This window comes from Sarcophilus harrisii, chromosome X (assembly GCF_902635505.1).
Source record: "Sarcophilus harrisii chromosome X, mSarHar1.11, whole genome shotgun sequence".
NCBI lineage: Eukaryota > Metazoa > Chordata > Mammalia > Dasyuromorphia > Dasyuridae > Sarcophilus > Sarcophilus harrisii.
In genome coordinates this window covers 72,476,058-72,490,806 of record NC_045432.1, presented here as the reverse complement: position 1 = coordinate 72,490,806, position 14,749 = coordinate 72,476,058, and the positions used below count along the sequence as shown (strand labels likewise).

The window sequence follows — 14,749 nt, the reverse complement described above, 5'->3', positions numbered from 1 at the left end:
TCCATTCCAATATAAGCCCCTTTAGGTTAAGGGCTATTTGGTATTTGCCTTTTTATTCCCAGAGCCTAATACAGCACCTACCTGGAAGATACTAGTAGGTGCTGTGTAAATAATTACTGAGCCAAATCAAAGGAAGTGGAGGCTGAGTCTGCCTCCTCATTAGAGAGGGGGTTCAGCTTTCTGGGCACGAGAATCCACTAAGCCGGAGCTAAGATGTGGAAACATCTGTTCTATCAGCAGCTTGCAAGTAACTGGCTCTCAGTAAATACAGCTTTGTGACATGGGAAGAGTGGGCTGGGCGGGGATAGGAAAGTGATGTATCTGAATCAGAAAGTGAGCTTGGATACAGACCAGTTGTTGGCAGAAAGAGAAAAAGTGTCCTGAGGAGGGGTGAAAGTGACGCATTTTGAAATCAGGCACTGGTTTTGAATGCTGGCTCTGCCTCATCTTACCTCTCAGACCTTAAATGAGTTAATTCGCTGTGGGACTTGGTTTCCTCCTTTGCAGTAGTTACATTAGAATCAGGGGTCCTCAAACTATGGCCCATGGCCAGATGCGGCAGCTGAGGACGTTAATCCCCCTCACCCAGGGCTATGAAGTTTCTTTATTTAAAGGTCCACAAAACAAAGTTTTTGTTTTTGCTATAGTCCGGCCCTCTAACAATCTGAGGGACAGTGAACTGGCCTCCTATTTTAAAAGTTTGAGGACCCCTGCATTAGATGGTCTCTGAGGTCTTAAAATCTCAGAACCTTGATAAGTCTAAGAAGTATGAAGTATTTAGATCATTGGACCAGTGCAGCTGCTGCCACACAGGAAATATTTTGGGACAAGCTGAAAGAATCAGACAGAACTGGGGGGGGGGGTTGCTATTTAGCCTAGAGCCCTCCAACCAGGCAAGCTTCAGGAATGGCCAAGGAGGCCGCCCCTCACATCTGTACCAGGGGACAGCCTAGCAAAGGAGGAGGAGCCTATTCCCTCCCTCCTCTCGCTGTGCCCCACCCACCTGGACTCCATGACCAAATGACAGTCTTGGGAAGTTATTAACCTCCAAAGAGTGAGTGATCTCAGCAGTGTCTCTTTGCAACATTGGCTGATGGCAACAGCCATATCAGGAACTGCAAGCCATGCCAAGAGCAAAGGAGACACTGAGGAAAGTTGGCCAGAGAACTCCACGGGAACACCTCTGAGGTCTAAGAGTTTGTTCACGTGAGAACTTTATAGGGGGAGAAATGTAGGGCTCTCGAATCGCCCCATGTCCAGATTTGTTCTCTCCGGTGTGTACCTTATCGCTATTGGATTCCTAAGCCCATTCATACTCTCCCCATGGATCCTGTGGATGTTTATGGGAGAATAGGCCCCAAACTTTTAGTGGTCTGATCTTTGTACTAACTACTCTTGCTCTACCAGCTCAGTTAATTACCTTTTCCCTCAAAACTACTTATGGCTACTGGCTGATAATAAGTGGGAAGCCCACCAGTAAGGCCTTGTGAGGAACAGAGAGGTAGAGGACCCGGTCTGCTAATGTGAGCGGGAGTTATGGAAATAACCCTGGAGGAGGTGGTGTGTCAGAATGGGCATCAGCCTCTTCAACAGATTTCCAACTCTGAGGGGGCACAATTTGAACCTCAGCCTCCAATTTAGTCTTTATTTAGATTAGGAATCAGGGAAGAAAGAGTTGCATTGAGTCTCTTCACGAGCAGGCTTCTCGGGGCCATAAAGCAGCTAGGTCATTAGCTCTTCAAATCATTTTTCTCTCCTAGCAGTGCTTCTAACTCTCTGGACTCTGCCACTGTAATTCACTTCCCTTCCCACCTTGGCACTTCCCTCGGTACCTGAGAGGGACCATCTCAACTTGGAACATTCTCTCTATCATGGTGGCACTCCTTCTTAAAAGTGAGTTCCTTCAAGGGACCTGTGTTTTGGGAAGAGGCCCAGGTTGGACATGCTTTAACTCTCCTCTGGCTGTGCTTTTAGCAGAACTTTGCCGCTAGAGCTCCACATAGGTGTCTCCCCCCTCACTCAAACCTGCTTTTCAGCTCTCTTTTATGCATTATCTTCTCCCACTAGAATTTAAATTACTTGAGAGCAAGGGACCACCTTTGCATTTGTTCATATTTGTATCTCCAGTATTTACCCACAGTGCCTGGCACATAGTAAACACTTAGAAAATGCATATTGCTTATTTCCTTAAGTCAATATAAACCCCAAATTAAGAACCCTTGGTCTGTACTACCTCACTGAGTGGCATCAGCTTCCATGAGTTTCCTGATCATCTCTTTAGAGGCAAGTCTCATATTTATGCATCCAACCTTCATCTCTTTCCTGAGTTCCCATCCCCCTGTCACCAACTGCTTTTTGGACAACTCTTAAGCATCTAAGACTCACAGTTGGCTAACTAGAACTCATATTTCCTAGAACTCATATTTCCTCCCAAACACTCCCTTTTTCCAGCTTCTCTGTTATCACCAGGAGCACCACCATTCTCCTGGTCATCTAAGCCCCAGTTTCATAAACTGTGGTTTCCAACCCTATGGGGGATTTTGTAACTGAATGTGGGGGGTCACAGAATTCTGATTTATTATCAGTAAATGTTGTCTTGTATGCCTATTTTCTATACCTATTTACCTGGGGTCACGTAAAAATTTCTTGCATGAAAAGGGGTTGTGAGTGGAAAAAACTAAAGAAGTCCTCTGCAATTTGGAACTATGCTCAAAAAGTTATCAAACTGTGCATACCCTTTGATCCAGCAGTGCTACTACTGGGCTTATACCCCAAAGAGATACTAAAGAAGGGAAAGGGACCTGTATGTGCCAAAATGTTTGTAGCAGCCCTCTTTGTAGTGGCCAGAAACTGGAAACTGAGTGGATGCCCATCAACTGGAGAATGGCTGAATAAATTGTGGTATATGAATATTGTGGAATATTATTGTTCTGTAAGAAATGATCAGCAGGAGGATTCCAGAAAGGCCTGGAGAGACCTACGTGAACTGATGCTGAGTGAAACGAGCAGGGCCAGGAGATCATTCTATACTTCAACAACAACACTATATGAGGATCAATTCTGATGGACGTGGCCCTCTTCAACAATGAGATGAACCACATCAGTTCCAATAGAGCAGTAATGAACTGAACCAGCTGCACCCAGTGAAAGAACTCTGGGAAATGTGTGTGAGCCACTACATAGAATTGTCAATCCCTCTATTTTTGTCCACCTGCATTTTTGATTTCCTTCACAGGTTAATTGTACACTATTTCAAAGTCCGATTCTTTTTGTACAGCAAAATAACTGTTGGGACATGTATACATATATTGTATTTAATTTATACTTTAACATATCTAACATATATTGGTCAACCTGCCATCTGGGAGAGGGGGTGGGGGAAGGAGGGGAAAAGTTGGAACAAAAGGTTTTGCAATTGTCAATGCTAAAAAATTATTCATGCATATATCTTGTAAATAAAAAGCTATAATAAAAATAAAATAAAATAAGCAAACAAAAAGAAGTCCCTCTCTGTCTAAGCTTACAATGTTGGTGTCTCCCTTTCTTCTTCATTCTCACTCCATGTAGCCAGTCATTACCAGTTCTTGTCATCTCTCTTTTTACAACGTGTCTCATTTATTCCCTTCTTTCTATTCACCCAGTTGCCCCCACAGTTCAAGCCCTCTCCTGCAGTTGTCTCCCGATTTATCTTCCTACCTCAATCCTTGCCCCACTTCAGTCCTTTTTCCCCTTGCCTACCAAAGTGGTTTTGATCAAACAGAAGTGACTGTATGATCCTCTATTCAGCAAACTCCAGTGTCTCAGCATTATTTCTGCAGTCAAATACAAAATCCTCTGTTTGGCATCCAAAGTTCTTCATAACACAGCCCTTTGCTGCCTTTCCATTTTTGTGTGGCCCGACAAGGAACAAGAAGGGACTTTGGATGAGAAGTGGGACCTTTAGAACCTAGCTCAGTGCTATGTGGAACGAGGACTTGTCCCAAACTCATATTCTATGTGGACATGAATTTGGTGGTACCGTTCAATAGGAACTGAACGAAGTTTGAACCCGTTCTCTTTGGAAGACAAGGACAAAGGGAAACGTTTGTACTTTTATTATTACGTGTCTTCAAATGAAATATCCTTTAGTAAATGGAACTAGAGCACTATTCACTGGTACCAAAGAGAGTGTGGGAGAGGGAACAACCGGTGGAAGCTCGAGCCGGTGGCAGCAAAGATATCCCCAAACCTTTCAGGGTCTCCCTAGAATACCGAGGGGTAGATACAGCTGGCCTTGCTCCAGAGAGTTAGACCACAGGACTGTGTTGCATATGGGGACTCATCCAAGATGGATGGAGAGAAGTTTCCCCAGCCCCTCAGGATACCCATAAAACCCTGAGGGGGAGAAGTGGCCCACCTGACTCTTAGTATTTTGTATATATGTTGTAGTTGTGTGCATCTGTACCTGTCATCTCTCCTGCTAGAATGCAAGCTCCTTAAGAGCAGGTACTTTGTGGGTTTTTTGCCTTCTGCCCGACTGGACAAACTCCTGCCCCCTAGATGTTGTTGTTCTGCCCTTCAGGTATTATCTCTAGATGATATGAATACTTTTGTAATGGTTGAACTTCCTCAAGGTGGCAGACTGAAATTTTCAGTTGGCACGAAGAGCTAATCGAAGGGGAATTATATAACCTCATATGATATGAAATGATTCTCCTTCCTCCTTAGAGGTGTGTCACAGAAGAGCTGGGATCCTTGAAGATGGCCATGTCTTTCAGAAATTAAATATTAGCCCAGACAGTCTCCTTCAAATGTCTAAAAGTTTATTTGGAAAGAATGAGACAAAAAGGGGAGAGGGAAAGGAGCCATTTACCAAGAATGGTGATGCTTTTTCCAAAATGACAATCCCATTCTTCCCCTTGCCTGGCACAACAACCCCCAAACCATCGAAAACAAAACTGGTTTGCCAACATCCAGCAGAGCAGCAGTTTCTATCAAAGGAAGCAATTCCTTGGACTGCTCAGCTCAATCATCATTTTTTCAAACACTCCCCCTTTCTAGTGAAGAGAGATACAGATGTAGGGATGGGTCAGGACACCGCTCCTAGTCACAAACCTGGACCCAGTTTAACCTCAGTGCAAAATCAGTAAGAAGGGAGCTTCTGTTTGGCAAGAAGTTATAGCTTCGCTTGGGCACTTTGGGGATGAGCTGGGAAATAGCACAGCTGGGGCTTGAGGTGCACAGACATCTAACAGGCTCACCTCTTGCCCGCTCAGCTACAAGAGCAGAGCAGAGCAGAAGCAAAGTCCTGATTGGTGGCTGAGGAAGCTTGAAGCAAGGCAGCTTTGGGATTAGGAAGATCAGACAATAGTGTCTGGAGAAAAGTTGACCGCTCGGGTGCGTTGGCGACTCTGGAATCATTTGGGCTCAGAGGGTCTGAACGGGGGCAGAGTGATACAACAGAAAAATGGAATTTGGATCCAAAGGACCAGGGCCAGATCCCAGCTCTGTCACTTAATTGAGAGTGGTGTGAGTTTAGACAGATCATTTGAACTTACAGTTTCCTCATCTGTCAAATAAGGGGCTTAGAATGGAGAATCGCTAACATCCATCCATCCATTCCGGCTCTCAGTCTACAAATCTCTCATTTGTCCATTATGTCAGGATCAGATTTTCTGTTGATCTCAAGGCCCCCTTGTTCTAAAGTCACTCGCTATTTAGGCTTTCCGATTTACACCGTGGACGAGGGAGGAAGCCGACTCATTTTACATTGTCCAACACTTCCGACTGACAGAATTACATTTGGGGACAAGATCACTTAAAAGCCCCTGCTGGGAAAATGTGATGTTAAAGCCCAAAGGGAAGAACCAAATCATCTGAGGTCCAATTGTAATACCAGGGGATTTCTAGCTAGAGAAGTCATTCCTGGACCGTGGGGAGATCGGGGAGTTAGGGAATGAGGACGGGTGGCAGAAGAAAGAATCCAGAGTCAGCCAAATGGGGAAAGTGCTGTATGATGTCCGACACCACGTGGGGGGCGGCCATCTTGCCGTGTCTCAACCTTTGCTAGAATGCACCCGGCGCATAAAGTGAGGATTATCTGTAGAGGATTCGGCTGAGACCAAAGCCTTGTCCTCACGCACTCCCATCTATACACATGTAAATCAGGCACGCATCTCCACATGTACACTGTTCCCCCACAAACGGTACTCGCTGGAATCTTTGCCACACAAACACCTGAGAAGTAATCTCACACACATGTCCATGCAACCAGATGGAGGAATGATAAAAGATGGGGTCTATGGTCAGGTCAGGAGCTAAATGTGGGGAATAGGGAAACACAAACATGAGGACCATTATGTGGCATTTTAGGTCCCCCTTTTCCACAAAAGCAATTAATTAAGAAACAAAAAGGAACAGAATGCACTGAGATCTTCCTGGGCTACTCAGAGGGAGCTGCCTGGAAGGTCCACCATGTAAGGCAGCTTCCTTATGACACTTTGACCTTGACCTTCTTGTGGGGGGCACCCTGCCCCTCACCGGCCCTGGAGGAGGCCTTCCGCTCAATAAGCTGTTCCTCAGGCTGGCGGGCAATCAGCAGGCGGCAGGTGAGCAAGATCCCGAAGACCAGGGCGTGAGCGTATCGCTTGAGGGGATCACCGACCAGCTGGTGGAAGAAGAGCACAACCAAGACCAACAAGAGGAGAAAGAAATTGGCAACATCTTTGGGACGGCCGGGGACCACGGTCATGATGATGCCACAGATCACTTCAAGGGTTCCAATGCTTTTTCGCAGAGCGATGGAAGTCACACCCATTTTCTTCAGTAGCGGCAGGGCCCGGACATAACTCTTGTAGGCACGTTTCTGGAATGGGAAAATCAGAAGGCAGCCATTGTAGCAAACCTGGACTATGACACAGGAATGGAGAAAAGTGCCATCCAAATACGAATCCACTGCCACACAAGCTTAGCTCTGATTTCCCATCTCCCCACCCTGCCTTCCAAATAAAAGGATTGTAACTAAAATAAAGTTGCCAGTAGACTGACTAGAAGAGAGGGCGGCATGATGGATTATGAAGATCAGCCTTGCAGTCAGGAATACCTGGGAATATCTGCTGTCAGAGTCCTACTTTTGACACACGCTGGCTGTGTGACCGCAGTGAAGAAGGTTTCTGAAACTGGGTGTTATGATGCCACGGGGATACACAATTAGGATCTCTTATCAGGAAATGTTTGATTTGAATATCTGTTTTACATACTTGTGTACCCATAAATATTTCTTAGAAAAGTTAAGAAGTCTCACCCAAGGTTATAAATTTAAATTTGCAAACCCCAAAATTTGTAAATAAAAAATTATAATTAAAGGGGGGGATGTGGGTTTAAGTTGTTGGGGAGGAAAAATAATTTGTGTGAGAAAGAAATTGGAATGTGTAAGGTATGATGATGTGAAAAAAAGGTTGAGGGTAAATTTAATAAATTTGGAAAAATTAGGTTTAAAATTATGGAAAATTAAATTTTGTGTAAATTTAAAAGTTGAAAATTTAATGGGGAGAGTAAAAAGTTTTAGTTGTTTGGAAAAGAGAAAGGGAAGAATGTGTTGTGGAAAGAAGGAGTGTGTAAGAGTATGATGTGAGAGTATGAGTGTGTGATAAAAAAAAAGTATGGGGAAGGGGTAAAGAATGTTGGGGAAAGATAAATTGTGGTGTGTAAAGGGTATAATTAGTGGGAAAGAATGGAAAGTGTGTATGTGAGTATGAATTAGAAAGTAAAAATTGGTGTTAAAAGGGATGAATGTATGGAGGAAAGTATAGTTGTGGTAAGAAAGGAATGTTGAGAAAGTATGAATGTGTGTGTAAGAGTATGAATGTGTGTGAGAAAGTATGAATTATGTGTGTAAGAGTATGAATGTATGTGAGAAAGTATGAGTGTGTTAAAAGGGAATGTGGAGAGTATAAAGGGTGTTTAAGAGTATGAATGTTGTAAAAAGATGAAGTTGTGTGGAGAATGTATGTGAGAAAGTATGAGTGTGTGTGTATAAGGGTATGAATGTATGTGTGAAAGTATGAATTGTGTATGTAAGAGTATGAATGTGAGAAAGTATGAATGTGTGTGTATAAAAGTATGAATGTATGTGAGAAATAAAGTTGTGTGTTAAGAGAATGTTGGGAAAGAAATTGTTGTAAGAGTATGAAATGTGAGAAAGATGAGTGTTTTTAAAAGTATGAATGTGTGAGAAATAAAGGTTGTGTTTGTAAGAGTTGAATGTGGGAGAGATGAATTAGGTGTAAAGTATGAATGTTGGAAAAAAAAAGGAGTTGGTGTTAAAAAAAAGAATGGGGGAAAAAGGGGTGTGTAAAGAGAATGGGTGGTGTGTAAGATGAATGAGGGAGAAAGATGAATTGTGAGAAATTGAAGGAGAAAGATGAATGGTGTGATAAAGATGAATGGGGGAAAATTGGTGAAGAGAGAAGGAGAAAGATGAATTAGGTGAAGAGATGAATGTTGTGAGAAAGAGAGGTGTGGGAAAAAGTGAATGTTGGAAAAGATGGGAGGTTGGTGTAAGGCATGAAAAAGGGAAAAGAAATTTTGTTAAGAGATGAATGTAAGAAAGAAGCGTGTATTAAGAAGAATGAGGAGAAAGATGGGTGTGTAAAAAGTAAATGTTGAGGTATGAGTTGTTAAGAGTAGAATGGGGGTGTGATATGAATGTGTGTAAGGGTGAAAGATGTGAGAAAGAATATGTGTGTAAAGGGATGAAGGGGAAAGAGTTGTGTAAAGAGTATGAATGTGGGTTGAATGGTATAAAAGATGAATGAAGGGGAGAGAGTTAATTGTGTGTAAGAAAAGGAAGTTGTGAGAAAAGAATTGGTGTGTAAGGTATGAATGTTAAAAAAGATTGTGTGTAAGAGTATGAATGTGTGAGAAAGTATGAGTGTGTGTGTGTAATAGTATGAATGTGTGCGAGAAAGTATAAATTATATGTGTAAGAGTATGAATGTATGTGAGAAAGTATGAGTGGTTGAAGAGTAAAGTATGTGAAAAGATGGGAGAAAAAAGAATGTTAGAGAAGGAGTGTGTTATAAAAAGAATGTTGGAGAAAGCAATATGTAAGAGATGTGAAAATGAGTTGTATGAAAGATGAAGTTGGGAATGAGTGTTTAAAGAGAAGGAGAAAGAAGGGTGTGTTATAAAAAAAGATGAATGATGGAGAGTATAAGCAAAAAAAGAAAGTGGGAGAAAATGAAGGGGTATGTAAGAGGAATGATGTGAGAAAAGAGAGTGTGTGTGTAAGAGATGAATGGTGGAAAAGGAGGTGTATATAAAAGATGAATGTTGTGAGAAAAGTGTTTTGTTAAAAAGTATGAATGTATGTGAGAGTATGAGTGTGTGTGTTAGAGTATGAATGTATGTAAAAAAAGTATGAATGTGTGTGTAAGGAAAGGAATGATGGAGAAAAGAGTGTGTGTTATGGGATGAATGTTGTGGAAAGATGGCTGTGTATGTAAAGTATGAAGTGGAGAAAGATGATCTGTGTATGTAAGAGATGAATGTTGAGAAAGATGAGTTTTAAAGTAAGAGTATGAATGTATGTGAGAAAGATGATGGTTAAAAAGAGAATGATTGAGAAAGTATGAGGTGTAGGGGCATGAAAAAGTGGAGAGTATGAGTATGTGTGGAAAGTGGAGAGAATAGAGTGTGATGTGAGATGAATTAGGTGAGAAAGAGAGAGGGATGAGAGTAGAGTGGTTGTGTGAAAATATGAGTATGTGAGAAAGTAAGAGTTTGTGAGAGAATGTATATGCATGTGAGAGAGGAGAGTGTGTGTGTGTGTGTGTGTGTGTGTGTGTGTGTGTGTGTGTGTACTGGCTAAGCATTCTGAAATCCTTTCTGACACAGGAGTAGGCAAAGTAGAGAATATGGCACTAGGGTACAGGATACCTGATTACCATTCATTAAACTGATCCTTGTAAACCATTTTCAGGGAGGAAGCAAATTAATCCAAGGTCCTGAGTTCCAATGCACTCTCTGCCACTTAGAACCTTAAGGTATGACCTTAGGCAGCGATTTCATCTCTCTCTGGGCCTCAGTTTCCTCAATTTCAAAACAAGCATCCGGTGGCTTCTGAGGCCCTTTCATTTGGAAATCTACTTTCCCGTGACCCTTAAAAGTTGTACTTAGTCTCCAAAATGTGTTAGTGTGCCAGCTGCCAGATTCACACAACATTGATTTTCCTCACAACCCTTATTCTCCTGGAAATTAAAAGAGAACAATAAAGGTGTCATAGTACGTAATGACAACAGTATCATCGGGAATTACCTGACGAGGAACTTGGCATAGTTCAGACGAGGGCTTTTTGGTTGCGCTTTGCCTTTGTGGTGTCCGTAAAGATTGAAATTGTTTGCCAAACGAATGGCGTCAAGGAGTTTGCCTGGGAAGTGTTTAAACTGCTCCTGAGAGTAAGCTTTCCGAGCATCTACCAACATATCATCGCTGTCGTTTTTCTCATTACTAATAGCGCGCATTTCTAGAGTGCTTTAAAGGTTACAAAGGCTGCTGCGTCTTAGCTCGTTCGATCCTTTAGAAATTTAGTTGAAATCACCAAGAAACGCCATCTGCAAAGTGTGCCTATCTCCTGTGAAGTAAATGTCTGATAGCGTCTTCTAGGCAACGCTTTGATTAGCCTATTTCTTGTTACTGTTTGTATTTGGAAATAATGAGCCTGCGTGCCTTTTCCAGTAATAGATCATTTCACTTTCCCCCTCCTTCCCAGTGTCCTGGTCTCCAGTAAGGTTGTCTAATGAAAGGCATGTTGCACTAGGTGGCCCCCTAAGTCCCTTTCTGGCTCTGAGCTGCTGAGATTTTCTAGAGGGTCCTGCCTGGGAAAGCCAGCGAACGGGAGAGGGTTTCCGGCCACGTTCCTAACGATGATGCCTTCTGTTTGTCTGGCGCCCGACGGTTTTCAAAGCGCTTTCGTTGTCCCCTCTCTAAGTTGATCCCTACGAGACCCTTCTGAGATAAGGCAGAAAGGAGGAAACTAAGGCACCCAGGTGGCTCAGCCACACGAGCAGCAAGTGGCAGTGCTAGCTATGAATCTCCTAGGGATCAAGAAGGGAAGGAAATCTAGAGAGAATCTGCCAGGGGGACGCCTGGATTTAGGGGAAGGCAGATTTCAAAGGGTTCAGAGGGAAGCTAGGTGGCATCCCATGGACCAAAGTGCTTCAGGGGCTGAGAGGGAGAGGAAATTCTAGAGACATAAGGGGAAGCCGGGGTCCCAGTGATGAGCTGGGTGGCGGTGGGCAAGGCCCTCACACAAGCAGTTTCCATTTACAAAAGAGCCAGAGGGGAGGTGGCAGCAAGGCCAGGGCCCCGGGGCCAGGCGGATGAAATCGTAGCCATGTCTCCAGCCTGACTGGCTGTCCTGGCACTTACTAGTTATATAACGTGGCCAAGTCTTCCGACGGCCGGCGATCCTCGGCCTCGTCTCCGTGGTGGGCATGGGGATACCTGTGTTCTCCACTACTGAGGCCAGGGGGTGGGGGTGGGGGGGTGGTGTTTGTAATGCTTTGGCACAGGGTCGTCCAGATCCCTCCCAGATGAGCCTCTTTGCTTCTTGCTATTGGCCAGTCCCTTGTATAGAGACTGGGCTTGGGAGAGAGGAAAGTCCCTGTAATTTCCCCAGTTCTTTACCTGCCAGCCGTGGCCTCGAACCCCAGACACCGTTAGAGATGACCGGGAGCCCGCTCTCTAGCCCGCCCCGCGCTTGCTTCGCCCCCACGACAGAGGCAGCTCTGGGGCGCGACCCTCCGATAGGATGGGCTCAGGTGTGATGTGCTTTGATTCGGCATCAGCGACCAAAATGTCATTGGATGCCCTCAGATTCATTAGTGGCGTTGGTCTGCAGGGGCTGAGAGGGCGTCCTCCGGGGAGCGTGTGCTAGGCTCCCCCAGAGCCGCTTCCCTCCCTGAGACGGGGAGAAATTCTTTTCGGCCCCCCCCAGCCAGAGGCGGAACTAGGGCAGGGCAGCAGCCAGGGCTTTGCTCAGGCACTAATATTGGGGGTGGGGTGCGCTTCCTACTTCTGGTAGTCTAGAGACTGCTGTCCCTTCCCTATTGGCTGGAGAAGCTGGGCCCCAGGAGAGGGGAAGGGAGTGGGGGCTGTGAGCTGTGGAGGATGGAGGGGGGATGGACCGTACCCACAGTTGGCCATCTTTAATGTGGATGCTGCCGCTCCGGCCCCCCCCCCAACTGTTTTTGCCCCAGGTGAAAACAAAAATCTCTGCTTCTGTCTTTTTTTCTCCCTTTCCCCGTTCCTAGCCTAAGCTGCAGCCCCCCCCCCAACCCCACCCTCTGGGAGCTGGGGCTCCGATCGGAGCAGTCAGGTGCGTGCGGGGGCCGGTCAGCCCAAGTTGGGATGAGAGGGGGACTGAGAGGCAGGTGCTGGGAGAAGAAGCCAGAAAAGCCTAGAAACTTCCATGGCATTTCCCGGGGGCACCCAGGAATCCTAGCGGGTCCCCCCCCCCCCCCCCCGCGCTCCCTTAGGAAGAGCCCGCCAGCCCCGGGAGCGGCAGCCGCTGGCCAGCCTGCCCCCGTGCCCGGCCCCCGTGCCCGGCCCCCGTGCCCGGTCCCCGTGCCCGGTCCCCGTGCCCGGTCCCCGTGCGGAGCCCGCAGGAGCCCTGGCCTCTGGCACCGGGGAAAGAAAGTCAGCGGCGGCCGTCAGAGCGCAGACAGAAGCAGGCTCTGCCAATTAGCCTCCAGCCCCGGGAGCTGGCTCGGTGAGCGCTCCCACAGGCCCCGCCAGCCCCCGAAGCGGCCCCGGGGGCCCGGCCCCGGCCGCCAGAGCCCACTGACCCCATTTGCTCCGCCGGCCGGCCGGCGTCTGGCCCCGTCCTGACCCCGAAGGAGCGGACCTGCTGCCGCCGGGCTCTTCCCCTCACAGATGAACTCTCGGGCTCCATCCCTCAGGAACCGGGTTTCCTCAGCGGTTCCCGGAGCTCTCCGCTCGGGGAAAGAGGGGCTGTTTGGCCCCGGCCGGGACTCCCGGCTCAGGTGCTTCCCAGAGCGGAGCATCCCAGTCTCGGCGAACGGAGGAGCAGGGGTTGGTGGCCCCTCCCCCCTGCAGCATCCAAGCCCTCCCGAGGAGCTCCCAAATGCCATTCCCCTTGCACGGCTTTTGCTGCTGCAAAGTTGTTGGGGAGAAGGGAAGAAGGTGACATTTCGGGGATGGGTCGGGGAGACGGGAGGGATAGGGTGCCCCCGCCGCCCGCCGCCAGCAGCGTGCCCCTCAGCCCCCCAGCGCCCGCATTTACCATCTCACTGTAGGCATCCTTGCTGAGTCTGGGGGTCAACTTGATGGTCCCCATGAAGACAAAGAAGAGTCCCAGAGCCACGGAGAGGGCCACGATGGTCACGGTCCTGGGGGAGGCCATCTGGGACAGGAGGGGCAGATCCTCCCGGATCCTTTCTCTTTGGGCTCCCCGGCTGGCCCCGAGCCAGGCAGTAACCAGCGGAGGGGTGGAGGCAGGAGGGAAGCTGCCCAGCCAGCACAAGCAGCAGCAGCAGTCTGCTAGGCTGCTGGGAGGATGACAAAGAGAGGAGGGAGCCAGGGAGAAACACGAGAGCTGGAGATTCCACTACCTCGGGTGCTGGGTCCTAATGCCCCACCCAGCACGGGAGGCAGGACAGAACGCCAGCCCTGCTCTGGACCGTTTTCTCCGAGGACGATGGGTGGCGTGGGCGAGGGGGGAGCTGCCCAGCACACCCGAGCCCAGGGCTGACCTCCCTCCCGCTGCCATTTTCAAGGCATTCCTTTGGGGTTATCGATCTCTAGGATTTCGGGGATGGATGGGACTCGAGAAATCTGCCCCTCTGCCACCCTGCCCACCTCCAGGGGCAAAAGTCGTCGAGCTCATTCCCTTGTGGCACAGCCGAGTCCCCTTTCTGACAGTTTTAATAACTAGACCATCCTTCTTGGAAAGGAGTTGAAATCTGCCTCCCCGGGACCTCCGGGGACTGGCCTCGGCTTGGGCCTCTGGGGCCAAACAGAAGGAAAGCCTTTCCCACAGGAACGTGGCAGATTTTCCAATATTCGGAGACTGCTTTAGCCCGCCTCCTTCCTCCCCACTTCTCTATCCCGTCTCCCCGACACATACCTTCTTTACTCCAGGCTAGACCTTCCCAGTCCCTTCAACCATCATCATGGAGTCTTCTCATGATCTCGTCTGGAAGGGGCCAGATAGAGTCCAGCCACCAGACTCCCATGATCCACCTGGCTTTTAGGGATTTCCAGGGTACCATGTTGACTCATGCTGAACTTAGAGTCTGCTACCCCCGACCGGCCTTTTTCAACCAAATTGTTGCCTAGCCCGTCCCCATCCTCTCCTTTCCGAGGTATCTTCTGCTCTTTGTTTTTCCCTTCATTTCTCCTTTATCCCTCCTTTATTTCTTTTTCCTTTATGCACACATTAGGCCTGACAAACATTTCTTAGCTTAATGGTGACACTCGGGGCTAAAGAGATCACTGACTTCTGCCAGACAGAGCTTTTTTCCTTGTTATTTTCCAGTTCAAAATCCTTCTGGGCCTTCTCATTATCTGCAGGATAAAGTCCAAACCCTTTAGCCCAGACGTCTAGGCTCTCCATAATCTGGCATCATCTGCCTTACTGACCTTATTTCCCTTCACTCCTGAGAATCCTCTGCTGTAACTAGGATTACCCTGTCCTGTAACTAGACAGGATTACCCACGTCTTCCCCGCCTTGTGCCTTATGCTTTC

The 14,749-nt window shown here is 47.3% G+C and overlaps 1 protein-coding gene across 1 annotated transcript; it reads right to left on the bottom strand.

Annotated features, from left to right (window-relative positions):
* Positions 1-4,780: 4,780 nt before the first annotated feature.
* Positions 4,781-13,576, bottom strand: TMEM35A (transmembrane protein 35A). The gene is made up of 2 exons (XM_003775028.4): positions 13,286-13,576; positions 4,781-6,844 (listed from the first exon to the last, which is right to left on the bottom strand). Exons 1-2 carry the CDS (start codon positions 13,403-13,405, stop codon positions 6,470-6,472), a joined length of 495 nt encoding a protein of 164 aa, XP_003775076.1. The 5' UTR covers positions 13,406-13,576; the 3' UTR covers positions 4,781-6,469.
* Positions 13,577-14,749: the final 1,173 nt, after the last annotated feature.